At 37.4% G+C, this 17,802-nt stretch overlaps 1 protein-coding gene across 1 annotated transcript in view; it reads left to right on the top strand.

Annotated features, from left to right (window-relative positions):
* The window catches only part of itga11a (integrin, alpha 11a), a 63,282-nt gene extending 46,656 nt beyond the window's left edge, over nt 1-16,626 (top strand). Inside the window, exons 22-30 of the mRNA XM_055203965.2 lie at nt 3,261-3,337; nt 5,205-5,288; nt 5,880-5,970; nt 6,055-6,168; nt 6,481-6,564; nt 7,019-7,129; nt 7,606-7,701; nt 8,283-8,396; nt 15,654-16,626. Of these exons, the coding sequence (XP_055059940.1) occupies nt 3,261-3,337; nt 5,205-5,288; nt 5,880-5,970; nt 6,055-6,168; nt 6,481-6,564; nt 7,019-7,129; nt 7,606-7,701; nt 8,283-8,396; nt 15,654-15,731 (849 nt within the window). The 3' untranslated portion in view covers nt 15,732-16,626. The remainder of the gene's footprint in view (nt 1-3,260; nt 3,338-5,204; nt 5,289-5,879; nt 5,971-6,054; nt 6,169-6,480; nt 6,565-7,018; nt 7,130-7,605; nt 7,702-8,282; nt 8,397-15,653) is intronic.
* The last annotated feature ends 1,176 nt before the right edge of the window (nt 16,627-17,802 follow it).

Below are 17,802 nucleotides of genomic sequence, written 5' to 3'. Positions count from 1 at the left end.
TCAAAACCCAAAGTAATATTTGAGGTAGCGTCAGGTTTTATATATAAAATATCATCGTTTATATGGTGCTTTCAATTGAGAGGTGGTTGTCCCAAACCCCAAGGTCTGAATTTCACCATAGGAAAAAAAATATGTAATAATTTTTTAAATTTTTTTATCATTGTTTTAAGAAGTATCATTTTGAATACTTTTGTTAATTAAAACCAAAAATATATTTATTGGATATTTTCAGTGAAAATCATGTAAAATCATGTAAAAAAACACTGTCCCGCATTTTCACGTCACTACCGAAACATTGCATAGTTTGGTCAGTAATATAATACTGCTTTAAGCCACTCCCCTCCATTTTGAACCAGAAACTTTGTCTGTGCCTCTCTTTCTTGTGGTGACATGGTGATTAGATCAGTCTCATGGTTTTGAAGTAAATGTGATCAAAACTTTGGAAATCAGTGTGTGACATTTATGAATGTCACTACCGATCACACATTTTCAATGATTAATTCAGTTTTTTTTTTAGTTTTTCTACTGGTCATTTAGGTTTTACTCATGTTTCAATGTCGAGAACTGTGCTAGCTAACTACGTACTGATTAGCATCTTAGCAGTAGGATCAAAGTTAGCTTAAATCATCACTACCGAAACAGTCACAACCGAAACGTTTGTTGACGTTTCGGTTGTGACGTGATTGTTTCGGTAGTGACAAAATGACACTTATTTCTTTATTTTAATTAATAAATAGAAACTTTCAACTGCACATATATTCTTTTTCAGTACAAATAATTTGTCAGTGAATTTCTGTAATGTTGTACGTGATTTGACTAGGACTACAAACTAAGATAAAATGAACTAGGCCAGATTAATTTAATTAATTCATACAGTAGTAGCTTGACTCATTATTGATATAAATGAAGGCTATATGATTCTACCTCTGGTCTCTAGGAAAACTTTCTGCGATAATTATGCGGAACTTTGACTGATTGCTTTATATAATTGACATAACAGATAGCACTTATCAGTATCATTGTAAATTGACATGTCATTGTTGTAGACATGGCAGGCTCACACTAATAATGTAAATGTAAATGTAAATATCTTTGGTTAATTTGTAGAGATAGCTACAGAGAGAGAGGAATCACCAACATGCATAGACGGAAAGATGAAAGTAGAGCGGACAGACTGAGAGAGCCTATTTTCTTGAGCCGATACTTCTTTTGCTCACTCAGTTTACTTATAAAATTTGGCATCATCGTGTCATTTTTTATAAGTCTCAATTTAAAAAAAGTAACATTAATTGAACTTAAAAAACTATATTTCTGTCTGTAAATAATGCCGAAAAAACTCTGTGAACACAGCAGCCACAAATCGGCCAATGCAATACACATAAAGCTCGCAAAAATCGGCCGATATATTGGTCTATCACTAGTTCTTTTATATGAAAATTGATTCAACCTACCTCAAATCAAATAAAAAAATAATTTTACTTCAAACTCAAAAAAGTCAAACTCAGCAACAAGAGAATCAGTTAAGGAGGTTTAGAGAAGTTAGAATGTGTAATGGAAAAACAGGCACACATGTGTACACCAACATTACAGATGGAGATGGGTGCACACACACCAAATTCTGTAGTTTATACTGTGGGCCTGAAGTTTTATATGGACATACATTGTCATCTTTTTCTCAAGAGATGTGAAAATCAACACAGCATCTTGCATCCCTTCAAGGTCTGAACTATCCGCCATCTCTTCAGCGTAATTTCAGTTTTTTCTGCGTTTATGTGGTGTTGCGTTAGATATTCTTTGTGCTGTATGTTTTGACTGCATAATGCCAACCATTTTTGACTAACTAATTACTTTTTTTTACACAAAATATGGAAAATCCAATATGGTCGTCACTACCGAACATTTGATGTCACGACCGAAACAAATAATGTTCTGGAAAAATAAAATAGGTTTTGTTATCAGAAAAGATGACATAATTTATTTAGTTAGATAAAAATTTAAACTAATGAATCCTTGAATTTGAAAACTGTATAAGTGCATGTATGGCAATTACAGAGAAATATTGCTTTCAAAATGCATTTAATTTGATGAACCACTCTTATAGTTTTGTTAAAATAATATTTCTAATCAATATAACAATGACACTGTCTTTAAAAAAATGTTAAAAATATATTTAGAAGGTTAATGTAAAGAAAATCAGAATAGGCTATTAAAAACCTAATTTTTATATCAAATGTTGTTGTGTTTCGGTAGTGACAAATTCTGGGAGAGAGAAAACATTTCGAAACTGTATAAAAACATGCTAAGAAACTAAAGTGTCCAATTAGTATATTAGTGTTCCTTAGATGTTCTACTATGTTTATGACTACAAAGCTTGCAGGAAAAAACATGTTTTTTCAAGAAGTTTTGAAGTGTCAATTTGCACCAATTCGGTAGAATGGCCCATATAAATACTATCGGGGTATGTGAACGGGTAAGCGAATTAAACTGGTTCCGCCGGTGGTCACTGGTCAGGCATCGGCTGGGCATCTCGTTGAAGGACGGTCAGTATATATACAGTATATGTCGAACGCGAAACGTCGTTATGTAACTCTTCTTTTTAAGGATGACTCTTTGTCCTGCAAAATAACAGTTTGTTCTTTTTAGGGTGTATTGGGATAAAGCATATAAAATATTAAGTAAAGTAATGTTAGTGTGGTCAGGGTGTTCAAGTTTTGTTATGGTCCCTTTTTCCTACATGTAGGCCCTTAGGGCACAAGCCAAAGTTGGGTTATTGCAGGCTTTACTTCTAAATCCTTTGCTAAAACCCTCTGTGTTGGTTTTGGAGGCCTTCAACGAAAGAAAGCTTCTAACATCCAGTGGTCAGTCACTTAAAGGGAAAGTTCACCGAAAAATAAAAATGATGTCATTACTTACTCGCCCTTATGTTGTTTTAAACATGTATGCGTTTATTTCTGTTGAACACAGTAGAAGAAATTTTGATAAATGATGGTAAGCACACGGTTGACTGTACCCATTGACTACCATAGTATTTGTTTTTCCTACTATAGAAGTCAGTGGATACTGCATGCTTACTTACCATCATTTATCAAAATAGGTTAATTTTTGTGTTCAATGGAAGAAAGAAACTCATAGTGGTTTAGAAAAATATGAGGTTGTGTAAATGATGACTGAACTTTACTTTTTTTGGTGAACTGACAGAACTTACAGAACTGACAGAATACCAAAGTGATTTATATTTTTCCGTCTCTGTCACTATCTAGGTTACATTTCGTTTGGAATTTGAATTCAGTCACTCTGTGCTGCTGGATCACGTACGGCTCATTCTGGAGGTCACCAGGTAACACCACACTGCTATCATTTATCGCAGCTGAAATATATTTGCATATGCGGTAACACTTTACTTGTTGGGTCGCTCATAAGACTGGCATGACACCTTCACAATAATGACATGACACGTGTCATGAACATGAAGGAGATTTGTATGCATGTTTATAACAACCGCCATTGTTCTTTGTTCAGTTATGTCATTTTTAATGCAAAGATGACATTGTTTGAGATGTCTTTGTTATGACAACTTAACATAAACCAATACATCATAACTTGTCATAAATCTGTCATAAACATGTCATAAACTTCTGTGTACCTTTAAATGCAAATGAGCTACTGCTCCTCATTCCACCATGACAGCTTTTTCAATTTTGGGTTTCATTTTTAAATCCAAGTGAGAATTTTTTTGTGTCGGTCTAAGGCTAAAAATGATTCAGTCTGCTAGGAAAATAAACATAGCACAGTGTTTCCCAATCCTGGTCCTCGAGGCCCCCCACCCAGAAAGTTTAAGATGCCTCCTTATTTAACATACCTGATTTAACTCATCAGCTTGTTAGGGAGATATGTTTACCATTTTGGAAGGAGGCTGATAAGTTGAACCAGGTGTTTTAAATAAGGAGACATCTAAAACTTTCTAAGAGGGGGGCCTCGAGGACCAGGATTGGGAAACACTGTGACATAGCAGAATAATTATCAAATTTAAGAAACTACCTAGCTTTATGGGTTAACATTACATTAAACTGTCATTTAAAAATCATTAAGTGTTAATACTCTGTTAAATAGTTTTATAACAGCAGCATGAATATTTTTCTTGACCTCAACTACAGTGGTACAAATCAAACTTGTCATTAAAATGTCAATAAATGTTTATACTATGTCAAATAATTTTAAATACCTTAACAAAATGCAAAAGAGACGTCAAAAGATTATAAATAACTTTATTTATATGCACAATACATTAAAAAACCTGACAGCTAACAGAACTTGTTCCTCCTCAAACAGAGGGTTCTGAAATTTTCTGACATATAATAAAAAACTAACAAAACATTTAATTAAATTATTGTAATTAACTGTTTTTGCACAATATGTTTTTTTTTTTCCCGCAAACTTGTTTTCAGCGATATGGACTCAACGCTGCATGGCTTAACTCATTATTGTACTGTTTTCATTTAATTTTAGATGAATGCAATAAAATACAATTTAAAAAATAATAATTATTATTATTGGATCATGATTGATTTTATTTCTCTAACACCTGGAGGAAACATAAAAACATTTTGAAAAATATTCATGACGCTGTTATAAAACTATTTAACAGAGTATTAACACTTAATGACATTTTAATGACAAATTCAGTTTGTATCACTGGTAAAAAGTGGTCAGTTATGTTGTCTTGATAATGTCAAGTTATCATAGCAAGTTATAATGTATTGGTTAATGTCAAGTTGTCATAACAAAGACATCTCAAACAATGTCATCTTAACACTAAAAATGACAGTTGTCATAAATGTGCATAAAATCTCCTTCATGTTCATAAAACGTGTCATTATTTACGGAGGTGTCATGTCAGTCTTATGAACACCCCTTCAAGTAAAGTGTTACCGCATATGCCAATGTTACATTTTATAATACTGACTTGCTAATCATATATATTGTAGTTTGTACTTAATATTGAAAAACTAACTTTACTAAGTGGTCAAACTCTAACAGAAATTGGTTTAAAATCTCTTTTTTGACGTTTGGAATGTTATGAAACACAAATAATGCTTGAATTGGAATGTTAAACTATCTATACACACTGTCAAGTGACATTGCTCAGTGAGTTACAGGATGACTGGGATGTTTCTCATGTCTGTTTTTACTGTATATCTCTGCAGTGAGGGTGAGGAAGTGGCCTTACATGATAACAATAATGAAATTTTCTACAAGTTGAGATATGAGGCTGATTTACTCTTTACAAGGTGAGATACAGTTCTGATTGTTTGATATGATGCTTTAAAGGACACATTTTATGCCCATTTTAAGTCGCAGGTGTGCCATGTGTCTGTGAAGTTTCAGCTTAAAATACTCCACAGATCATTTGTTTGAGTGGGAGCAAAAACGTGTTGTTTTCATCTATGTACCTTTAAATGCAAATGAGCTACTGCTCCTCACTCCCCTACCAATGGATTGGGGAAATAAATAGATATAGATGTATAATTTGAATACGGTCTGGCACAATAGTATCTTTATTCGTATTAACATTACAACATGCTAACAGATATATTTAAAAAAGCTTTTTGATAAAATTGGTGGGCGGGGCTTTGTCTGTGTGACATCACATTAACAAGAAGACCAAAACTGCATGTCTAATGAAACTGCTTTGGTTTAATTGGGATTAAAAAGAAGGAAAGGATGGATTTTTTTGATTGTAGAGTGTTTGTATTCACACACTGCCAACACACATTTATGTCCAAACACCTTGTAAGTGGATTTTGCATAATATGTGCCCTTTAATCAATAATTGTGGGTAGTTGTATGAATTTGAATATTCAATATTGTCATCCTTTCAGGGATTTTTACCCAACCCGATATGAACTAAAACCAGACATCTCTCTGGAGGAACCAAGTGATATCAACCCTCCTTTTAACTTTACTTTTCAGGTGAGGTTAACTAACAGGTTGTCTATTACGAAAGAGTTAAAAAAAGTCCCTAATGGTTTTAACAATTTTTCTCACGTACAACAGATCCAGAACCTTGGCTATTTTCCAGTCCAAGATTTGCAACTGTACATTGCAATCCCTGAAGTCACAAAGAATGGCAATCAGCTTCTGCAAATCACAGATTTTCACATAGACCAGGTTAGAAGACACAACTTGTCTTCGTTTATCCAACCATAATCCATCCCTGATGCCAGATTCCTTAGATTCCATTTCCATTACATTACATGTATGCATTTATCCAAAGCAATTTACAGTGCATTACAAATTATAAATTTTTTATCAGTGTATGTGTATTCCCTAAGTTCAAACCCATGACCTTCTGGGCTGTTAATAAAAATGCTTCACCACTAAGCTATACACAGGAGCACACAGATCTCATCATAACATTTTAAAAAACCTAATTATTCATTTATGCCTATATAGTAATAGTGCTTTGTGCCTTTTTTAAAGATTGGGGGAAGTCACTGTATCCCCCCTCAGCACGTAGCACACAGTCGTGCTTCTCCGGAGGACCTGTCCCGAGTATCCCAGCTGGTAAGGCTGTCGCGTGTCTATATCACAGACAACATGTTTCAGGCCTGTTATATTTTGCATCTGATCTTCAATGTGATTTTAACAGTCTGCTTTGTGCTGTTTGGCTCTGCATTTGTTTGATTTAGGGGATGATATGAACCCAAATATATGGAATGTGCCCATATTGCAAACTTGATTTAATGGAGCTCTGTGCAAAATATTTAGTGGTTTACTCTCTCTAAATAAAACCACTTGACTTTAATGAATATTCCCATAAATGAAGCATTTTCTTTGTAACTGGTTCATCTTCAATCAATTACGTGAACGTTCATTGTGTTTTGAAGGTCCTCGTTTGTCTGATGTGGGAAGTTTTATAATCCATCTGCATGTTGGAAAAAAACTGTCGTTACAGCAGTTTAGGTTTCATCTTTAAAAGAATATGTTTGTGATCAAAATGTCTCGTTCCTCGGCACAGAACTACTCCAACACGCTGGCAATACCAGTGCAATGCACCGTCAACCTGCCGTCTTACAGATATGTCAGTGTGAAGATCAGCGGATCTCTTCGCACCGATGCGCTGCATGCTGTGAGTAGCCATGACATTCCAATGGCAATTATGTTAAGGGCTTAAACCTGTTTTAATGAGTTATGCAAAGTGGGAATAACGAAATACATCTAGATGTGGTACCCATTTCAAAGCCATGATGAAATGAGCTATAGCTCATTTTGACACATTATGGCAAGCCTGTCATGTTTGGGGACTGCATTTCATCTGCCTATGAGCCTGAGGGATGCTGTGACGCACTGTGAATGCTTTGGTCCGGGGAACATTATAGTGCGATACCACAAACTAGTGATTAGAGACAAGAAGTCAAATAGTATTTGACACTTCTGCAACTAAATCAGACATTGTTTACATTTTATTTTTTATTTCACTTTGACCATTCTCATGGCCTCTCTCCCCCCATCAATTCAATGTCATAGTAGAACTGTGATCAAATGTTTATTTTTTCCACTTCCATGGACTTTCTCACGTCTGAAACTGTTTTTTGTCATGGACAGCTGAAGTTCAAAACCCTCGAACTGGTGACAACAGCCTCGGCAGAGCTGAACCCATCCAGCCCCATGTTTTTGCATGAGGAGAGGCCAGTTAGACATGTGAGTCAGCCTCTATACAAGCACGTCCTAGACAACATGTTTTTACTGAATCCATCACTAAATGTTGAAGTCGCTTTGGATATAAGCATGTGCTAAATAAATGTGGTGACATTTAGTATTTTTATTTAACAAAACATTGATTATGTATCATTTATTTATTCATGTAAATGCTCCCATTGTTGACTCCAGAAAAAATTAAGAATAAATGTATATATGTATGCACGCTGACAGATACTGTAGCGAATATTTTAATGTACATGATTAGACATACAGTATATCTCCTGTCAGTTTCTTTCATTCAGTCCTCTGTTGAACTACTATGTGTTCACCACAATAAATGAATCTGGAGCCAAGGGGACCGAAAGGACCCGCAGTACAATTCAGTTCTTTTCTGTAATGCTGTGAGGTGCTGCCATCTATGGGTGTGCCAGAAAACTAAAATAAATAGATATGGGTGATTTCCTGCCACAAACAGCTATTAGACTTTATAGTTATGAAATGAACTATGATAAAACTGTGCAGCCATTTCGGCATCAATGTAATTTTCCTTTCCAATGTGTGTGTGTGTGTGTGTCTTTCAGATAATCCTAGAAATTAGGAAAGAGGAGGATTACCGTGTACCTATCTGGATTATCATAGGCAGCACGCTTGGTGGCTTGTTACTTCTCTCTCTTCTCATTCTAGCACTTTGGAAGGTAATGTGTTAATTGGACATATATATATACCAAACAGACATAACAGATTTAGGGTGGGTTGCACCAACAAGGATTAAATTAAGCAAAGTTTAGAGCTAATCTAGGGTTTGTTGTTCTCAGTTAAATTTTAATTCTAGTTGTGTTGCACCACTTAAATTTAAACACAGATAAACAAATCTTAGATTAAAACTTTAAACTGTATTAAACCCTTTATCTGCAATTTATTTTGTCCGCCATGTTGAATTTTCCAGTGAAATTAAACAGCAACAATGTTGACGTTGTCATTCAAAAAGGAAATAAACAGTTTATGCAAGCAAAGGTAATGTAATTTTTTTATTATAAATCACCTACATACACCGGTAGGCTGTCTTTCGTCTGATTGGAGCGCTCGTGACAGAGGAGAAGCACATATGAGCATCAGTAGCTGTCACCGGTGCTGTTAATATTTTTTTTTGAGCCGCCAAACTTACTTTGTTGAGACGTTATAATAAACGCATCTTTGAATAGCGCCACCACGCTCATTTAGCCAGACATTTAATTGTAAAAAAATATATTTAAACATCCTCATATGCAAGTTTAAAGTTAATCCCTCACTGAGATTTAAAACAGAGTTTAAAGTAATGGAGCAACAGGATTAAAGATAATCTAGGTTTACTGTAAAATTTACATGTCTGCACATGGATCAAAAACGCACATTGCTCGTTCTATGAAAACAGCTGACATCAAGTATGAGGAGATCCCTGCTGAAATCCCCTTCATGACAAAGACACTTATCGGTGCAGCCTGCGAGCCCAAATGTGGTGGATGTCGCTGTGGGAATTGTCAGCCTGGAGGAAAGGAGATGACTTTAGCAGAGGAGAGAGAACTCGAAATAATAAAAGATGGCCTTACGTACATCATAGAGGACGAACACAGCAAGTTTCCACACTGGGATGCGAGGTATCCTTGGATAATAGACCCTGCTTGCCTTCCCAATAATTGAAGTGTAGTTGAGGCCACCTTCTTAAGAACTGAGAAAAGGAAGGAACCGGAGTGGCTTGCTGCTTATACTGCTCAAGTTTATGAGATGGTTGAGTGCGGAGCTGCAAAGAGACTTACAAAGAAGATGATTGAGGACTGGAGAGGACCAGTTTGGTACGTGAGTCATTTAGTAGCACCAAATCCCCACTCAGTCACTGCTCCAGTGCGCCTTGCACTGATAAGAGATGAGGACAACAAGGCATTAGGCATTCGGTATCTAGCAGAGGAAGACAAACTCTATATGCTGGCATCAATAAATTTCTCCAGAAGAAGAGGGAAGATGAGAACGGGCCAAGACCTGTCGATGGAGGAGGTGAGATCAAAGACACCTTTTACCCTCTCACCAGAAGACTACTGCTGAGTCAGGTTGCTGGGCTTTATGACCCAATTGGATTGGTAACACCACTAAAGCAGAAAGGTGCCATCCTTGTTAGGAAAGCGTTCTAGGAAACAGGGAGTGAAAATCTAGCCCAAAACACCTGGGACAAGCCACTTTCCAAGGGCCTTAGGGAGGAGGCCATCAAGCTGTTTGAACAGTATGCACAGCTGGGACAAGTTAAGTTTCAGAGAAGCCTTACACCACTAGGCTGGAAGGGGAAACCATGGGCTATTACCTTCTCAGATGGCAGTGAAAAGTCCTACGGAGCTGTTCTGTACCTTAGATGGGAAACAGATAAAGGAATAGAGATCAGGTTGCTGGAGTCCAAGGCCAAGCTGACACCACTGGACCAGAAAGGAGATGCTGTGAAAGCTGAGGTCTGTGGTGCTGTGTGCAGCCAGACTGAGAAAGTACGTGGAGAGGCATGGTTGAATGGAGATAGAGCGCTGGTTTCACCTAGTTGACAGCCAGACAGTATTGGGAGCCATTCAGCGAGATAGCTTCGGCTACCAGACGTTCTTTGCCAACAGGATAGGAGAAATCCAAAAGTCTGTCTCAGTTGAAGACTGGTGTTGGATCCCAGGGAACCTGAATATAGCAGATGCCATTACAAGGGGAGCTTCTCTGGAGGATCTGCAAAAGACACGGCAAAGTGGGCCAGATTTTTTGAGGAAGCCATTAGAAGAATGGCCAATAAAGTCAACTAGGGAAGTGGTAGCTGATGCCAGGGACAGCGTTAGTACAGAGGAACTACAGAGGAAGGCCTTTTCAGCAGTAATGAAGAGAGGTCAAATGAAGAGATGCCGCAAGATCACCTCCCAGGAACACACCAAAGTCTCTGTTGAAAGGAATGGTGCTGAACCTACTCACCTGACTGTCAACCCTGATGCACCAGAAATGAATCCAGCAATAAGACAGGGTAAAGTTGCAATGAGGAAGACACTTACTGGTTCAGCTGTCAAAAATCTTTTGGAGGTGAAGAGATTTAGCTGCTTGTCCAGACTGGTAAATGTCATTGCTTGGGTAAGACAGGCTGCTGACAGCTGGCTAGGCCTGAAATATCAGATCCGAAAGCAATCAAAGTGGAAGGCATCACCCTCAAAAGGAGATTGTAAAGTTCTTGTTTTCAATGTTGAAAATTGTGAGTATGCCTTCAGAACTCTTTCCTTGGCAGCTCAAGAAGACACAACATTCCCTGACAGTACTCTTACTATAAAGATGGACTCCTTCTCTGCGGCGGCAGAATCCAGGCCTTCAGAGAAGATAAATCTTTAGTGCCCATTCTCCCTCAAGATGCATGGATTTCTACACTGCTTGCACAAGAAGCACACAATGTAAATCATGAGGGTATATCAGGAACACTGTTGAGGGTGAGGAGAAAAGCCTGGGTGGTTAAGGGAAGAAGGATAGCCAAAAAAGTAGTGGACAGTTGTGTCATCTGAAGAAAAGTGAGAGGAAAGAGATGCCAACAAATAACCGCACCTTCAGGTACATTTCAGTTCACTGCCATGGATCTATTTGGGCCATATGAAGTGAAAGATGAGGTAAAGAAAAGAGTGAGGCTAAAAGTGTGGGGTATTTTGTTCAGTTGCATGGCATCCAGAGCCATTCATGCTGATATTGTCAGTGATATGTCTGCAGAAGGATTCCTGCTAGCCTATCAGAGGTTTACGTCACTGAGGGGACACCCCAGCAAGATATGATCTGACCCAGGCACCAACTTTATCTGGGCCAAACCTGCCCTTGAAGACTTGTATCAGTTCCTGGAGTACCTGGAAAGATCAGGAGTGGAGGAAAAGGTGGCCAAGCATGGCACAAAGTGGACCTGGAAGATCCATCCTGCAGACTTGCCTCATAGAAATGGAGCAGCCGAGGCCGCAGTGCGGACTGTAAAGAGAGCACTCCAGAATGTTGGTGGCAATGGAGTCTTCACCTGGGGAGAATTCCAGACGTTTGTGTATATGGCAGCCAATCTGGCCAATGAGAGGCCTGTAGATGCGAGAGCACAATGCCAAGAGGATTGTGTGGAGTATAACACTCCAAACTCCCTTCTGCTGGGGCGGGCAAGCTTGAGAGGAGACCCATGAGACTTCCAGTTTGAGGGTTACCCTTACAAAAGGCTGAGAGTGATCCAGTCAGAAGTAAATAAGTTCTGGAAGAAGTGGTGTCAATTGGCAGGCCCAAACCTCTTTGTTAGAAGCAAGTGGCATACGAAGGAGAGGAATGTTTCAGTAGGAGATGTTGTTTGGCTTGCAGATCAGAATGCTTTAAGAGGTCAGTTCAAATTAGGCAGAGTGATCAGTACGTGTCCCGACGAGAAAGGAGTCGTGAGAGACGTCAATGTCAGGATATTTCCCAGCTATCCAGTCATGATTAAGAAGCCATCGCATGAAGAACATAGTAGGAGTACCCCATTAGCAAATAAGCTTTCCCACAAGATCCCTGCTACAATCCTACACAGAGACGTCAGGCGTCTTGTTGTGATGTGACCTCCTTGGGTTCTGGAACCAGAAGCTCAAGTGGGAGGTGTTCTGTTGGATTGCAAATGGAAAGGGACTTTTGTTTTGAAAAATAAATAAACTTTTATTTTGAAAAGGGAAGTGGAGATTTATAGTCCTCATGCCAGAAAAAGCAGGAAGTGTAGTCAACTTCAAGCACATGTAGTGAGAAGCTGTGAAGCACATGTTGAACTGCTGTTGGAGATAGATGGTGAAGCAGGGAAAGACTTTACTTGCTGGACATTTCCAGGGATGCTACTGGTGGGATAACGGTTTGATGTTAACATTTTTCTATATTTAACATTAAATGCAAATTGATGGTAAAAGTGCTAAAGTGAATGTAGCTAATCTCTAACTGCTTATGTTAGCTCATGTAATAGCATGATGTTGGTAGCATATGAATAATAATGTGAGTAATAATGTGGTTTTTTGAAATAATGTTGCATGTTAAATGAATGTAAGGTTAAGGAGAAATTTATATCTGTGTATATTTATATATATATTTGTATATTTATATGAATGTATATTTGGTATGCAGTTTTAAGTAATTGCTGTGTTTTGTTTTTCTTGTAAAGGTTTTCAACCTTACCTAATCATACCAAATCTTACCTAATGAGTTGAACATGAGAATCTAACTAAATAAAAGAAGATTAAAGAAGAAGCCATTTGAGTTGATTCCATTTACACTGTTGATGCCCAAGGCCTTTTTCAAGTTTGGGCAGAAGTAAAGTAAAATCCCCTGAGAACTTGACAAACAGAATTATTAAATGTGACCTGATCCAGCAAAATGACCCAAATTTCAAAATTGAGATTTTGGTATCACTGGAAAGAGGAGCTTTCAAATGATATCCTAGTCAAAGCCATACCTTGAATGGTTTTAAAGATATAGACATTTGAATTAAGGTTGTCTGTCCTCTTTTTCCAACTGTAAACCTGAGAAAATCGCCTTTAAAGTTTTTTGCCCGTTTTTTGTAGATATCTTTCAAAATCCATTGCATTTTTTATTTTACAGCTTAATTTGACCAAAGACATTAATATAAATGCTATTACAGTAAACCAAGAAACAAGCTTATAAATCAAAAAGCATGATGTTTATTGAAAATGTGAAGTAGCAGAAAGGTTTCTGTGATGGTTGGGGTTTGAGTTAGGGGAAGGGAATAGAATATACAGTTTGTACAGTATAAAAAACATTACATCTACGGAATGTCCCCACAAAACATGGAAACCAGAATGTGTGCGCGCGCGTGTTTGTGTGTGTGCGCGCGTTGCGTGCGTTCGCGTGTGTGAGAGAAATTGAGAGAGGCAGAGAGACAAGTAAATAAATAATGCTTGACTGTGCAATCACATCTTTGTGTAGGCTAGTTGACAATAGCAGTGTAACAAATTCATAAAGGAGTTAAGTATTGGGTACAGGGTGCTGCGAGTCTGACAGAAGGATGGCTGGACCAATCGCGTGCCCCAGGGCTTCACATTGACAAATGATCAGCGTTTATGTAGATTTCTGATCGGCTCTAAAAACAACGTGTAACACCATATTTTAAGAGATAGTGACGTTTCAGGGGATACCCGGGAAATGTTCGGAGGTGACGAGAGGATTTGAGAAAAGCAATGTTCAGTGTTTCAACTTTAATAGTCATTTAAACACCTTTACTCAATTATTTGGACTACGAAACTTTGGGAGATTATTTTTTTAATGTCTGTTCTTTGAAATTAGCTAAAAATATTTTTTTGATAATTTCATTGTTTTTCCACATTATCAGCTCATATCTTAAAATGAACCGTTGTGACTTCCGACTCATTTCGCCAGAGCGGGTCACAAATAAACTTTGATTTAAACCAGATTTAGGCCTAATCCTTGTTGGTGCAACCCACCCTTATAGTTTATAGTCATATTGTGAGTTGTTAGAATGTACAACTTTAATTAGTGGACTTAATTGAATGTAATTGTTGTGTACATTACTGCATTGTTTTTATGCAATATCCTCCTCTAATAACCTAAAATAAATATACAGCAATATTTTAGTCGATTATACAGTATGTATCATTCTTTAGTATAGGGCTTATTCGCAAACACCGGAAGTAGCTAACTGCGGCCATATTGTTGACATGACATCTGTCCTGCCCCTAGCCGCACGTTTGAGTTGAGTTGAAGGGAGCAGTAGCCTAAATGGCTTCATCTCGTCGGTATTAAGAGAAGATGAGCTTGATTGGTGTGGAACCATATCAAATAGATCCAATAGCCTTAAGTAAAGATCCGTCCTTTTTGCCAGCCATAATTTATCTGGATATTTATAACTATATCGTTCATACAGTATCCGCATACATCATACAAGCACTGAAGGGCCGTTCACATTATAACGACAACTATAATGATAACTATATTATCGTCCACATCACCAAACAATACGTTTATGCTAATTCGCTCACGGCACTCGCGCAAATCACTTGCCTTTAATATTGCTTGTAATAAAAACTTTTGCAGATGTCCTCAACACGCTGCGTTTCGCGTAACTCTAAACAGTGAATCTAATAGTTTGTGTAATCTCTTACCTTTTGGCATAACAGTTAGTTAATGTAATAGATTAAAAAGCATTACGTCAATTTTCACAGCAACTGCAGGTAATCTTATGTTATAGCAATGAGCTTCACTTTCATTTTAAGTGCTCGTGCTCTTGAAGGTCAATTCATTGTATCTGCATCGTTATAGTTTTCGTTTATAGTTTTTCAGATTGTTTATGATGAAAAAGAATGGTTTTGACTGAAATTTGGACATATGATGCTGGCCCGAGAATTTTCGGTCTCCCCACACCCTCACAATGGCTGCATAGGTGCACTGGAACAATCCTTCTTAAAATGCATTAAACTTTCGTTTACAAAGACGTGAAACTCACTGAGTGGTCAGGGGTGTTCACTGATATGCTCACACAAAAATTGCTGCAAGATACTTTCCAACAGGTGTTTTAGCATTCGTTGTAAACTTGTGGACCTATTTTTCCAAACGCCTCACACCTGTATATTCTTCCGATAAAAAAACTACGATAAAACCTGTTGGAAAGCATCTTTTGCAGCGATTTTTGTGTGAGGATATCAGTAAACACCCCTGACCACTCTGTGAGTTTCATCTTTGTAAACGAAAGTTTAATGCATTTTAGGAAGGATTGTTTCAGTGCACCTATGCAGCCATTGTAGAGGTGGGGGCTGATACAACAAACACCCGAAAATTCTCGGTCCAGCAGCATATGTCCAAATTTCAGTCAAAGCCGTTCTTTTTCATCGTGAACAATCTGAAAACAGGGCTTTACGTGTAAAATACCGAACTTGTCCTTTAATTGGTGTTTTTTCCTATTTCTACTCCTCTAGTTGGGTTTTTTCCAAAGGCAGAAACGGCGTGAGGAGGCAGAGAACGAGGTCAATGGCAAGATGGCGGAGGAAAGATAACACAGGCTGCTCCAGAGGATTCAGACAGGCCTGCTTCTCAGGGACCGACCCACAGCAACACACCACTTCTCTGAAACAGAAAGTAGGACTTGTGGCAATGAAGAAATGAAAGAAAGGAGAGGGATATGCTTTGTGCACTGGACAACTTGTTGTCCAAACATGAAAAAAAAACACTGCAATGACCCTCGCCGTGCTTGCACTGCTTACTGAGCCGACCCTGTCGATGGGTCTCCGTCTCACATCCAGCCCAGATCAAACCCCTCAGAAGCCCTGATGTTCACAGCGTGATGTGCTTCTAAGAGAAACATTCATGAGAAACACTTCTGAAAGCTGCGTTCAAAAGGATGACTTGTGAGGGGAAAGAATTTTAAGAACACCAGACTTTCACATGGTCTTTAAAAGTTCAGTCATTACATTTGATCATCTGCCAAATCCAATGTCTGATTCTGCAAATATACAAAGAAACCTCAAACGGCTGTGACTGTCTGAAACGGCTATATTTTCTGGTGCTTCTTTTTGATAAAAGAGAAGAGAAAGTGGAATAAGTTGGCTCACTTTATTGTAATGACCGTATGTATATTTAATATTAGGCACTGGAGTATGTAGCTCTACATTTTTTTTTTTTTTTGCAGTGGTCATAATTTATTGAATGGATAACAGTTTTTGTTGTGGACATTACTGCATTGTTTTTTATGAAATATCCTCCTCTAATAACCTAAAATAACTATACAGCAATATTTTTAGTCATTTATGCAATATGTATCATTTTTTAGTATTAGATAAAACTAGAGGGGGACATTTACTCTGTCTTTTTTTTAAATATTGATGCACTTTTTTATATTGTAATGATACAAACTTGAATTTTATAAATATACCGGTTAACCTTTAAAACAAATATCAGTTTGTTATAAATGCTTCTATGCATATTGTGGCATTACTAGTTTAGCTTCCATGATGGGGGGCAGCACGTTCTTAAGTTTACTTCACAAATCAACAAGTAGCCTTTGAGAAAGGATATGCTTCTGTACAGTACGTCAACCAGGCCAATCATTCTATATGTGCTGATGATGATGCTTCATTCTTTTACAATATAGAAAATAAAGAGTATTGCGCAAATGTTTCCTAACATGAGAAAAGATGTTCAGTGTTTACAGTGCTATGAATCATCAGTATAATTGACATACCCTGTGAATATAATCATGGCTGAATGGCAGCTGTGGCTGTATTCACAATAATAATGTTTATAAAATGTTATTGTTTAATAAGAATATAAATATAATCTCTGCTCTTATTTAAAACAAACTTCAGCATATTCAGTTGTCAGACACTACTGAAACTTCAAAATGGACCAGGTTCTATGATCAGACGATACTAGAAAAAAAAACCGTAATCCACAGTTAAATATACTAATGTTGTGGGCCTTCTCCCAAAACGAAATCTGAACCTGACTCTGACCTCTCCTAAAAAAATTTTTATAATAGAGGCCCATTTTTTTTAGAGGCACATTGTTTGGATCTAACACAAACATACAATTGGTCACTGAGCACAAAATGAAGGTTCTGCCATGGTTATCTCAGTCCCTCTGACTTGAACCCTTCAGTAGAGTAGTGGGGTGAACTAAAGAGTAGGGCTTTGAATCAGATTTTTTCCCCAACTGGTTTGTGCCGATCAGAAGCATTATTTTAACGTTTCCGGTTTTCGATTCAACCCTCAAATTGACATTTCTGAACTGGTTAGAACAAAAAATAAAGTTTCCGAACCGGTTAATAACATTCCATGTCAGCTGTGGGACATACAAATTAGTAGGCTGATCATTAGGACATTAAACTTAAATGATTAGTCTACATAATTTTCCTTAAGTCTCATTAAGATTAAAGAGTAACTAAACCCTAAACCAACTTTTTTTAGTTAATGATATGTAAGAATGATCCTTTATTAGTGCTGTTCATTGATTTTAGTAAGTTTTTTGACATTAAGATATAAAATGTTTCAATACTGCAATATATGGTGTAAAAACGTCTAAGTGCTGCCCTCTTCAGGTTGAACGGTGGCTACTGCAGTTTAATTTTCC

The sequence above is a fragment of the Misgurnus anguillicaudatus genome, chromosome 21 (assembly GCF_027580225.2).
Source record: "Misgurnus anguillicaudatus chromosome 21, ASM2758022v2, whole genome shotgun sequence".
Taxonomy (NCBI): Eukaryota; Metazoa; Chordata; class Actinopteri; order Cypriniformes; family Cobitidae; genus Misgurnus; species Misgurnus anguillicaudatus.
The sequence above is the reverse complement of the archived record's forward strand: the minus strand, read 5'-3'. Positions and strand labels throughout refer to the sequence as shown.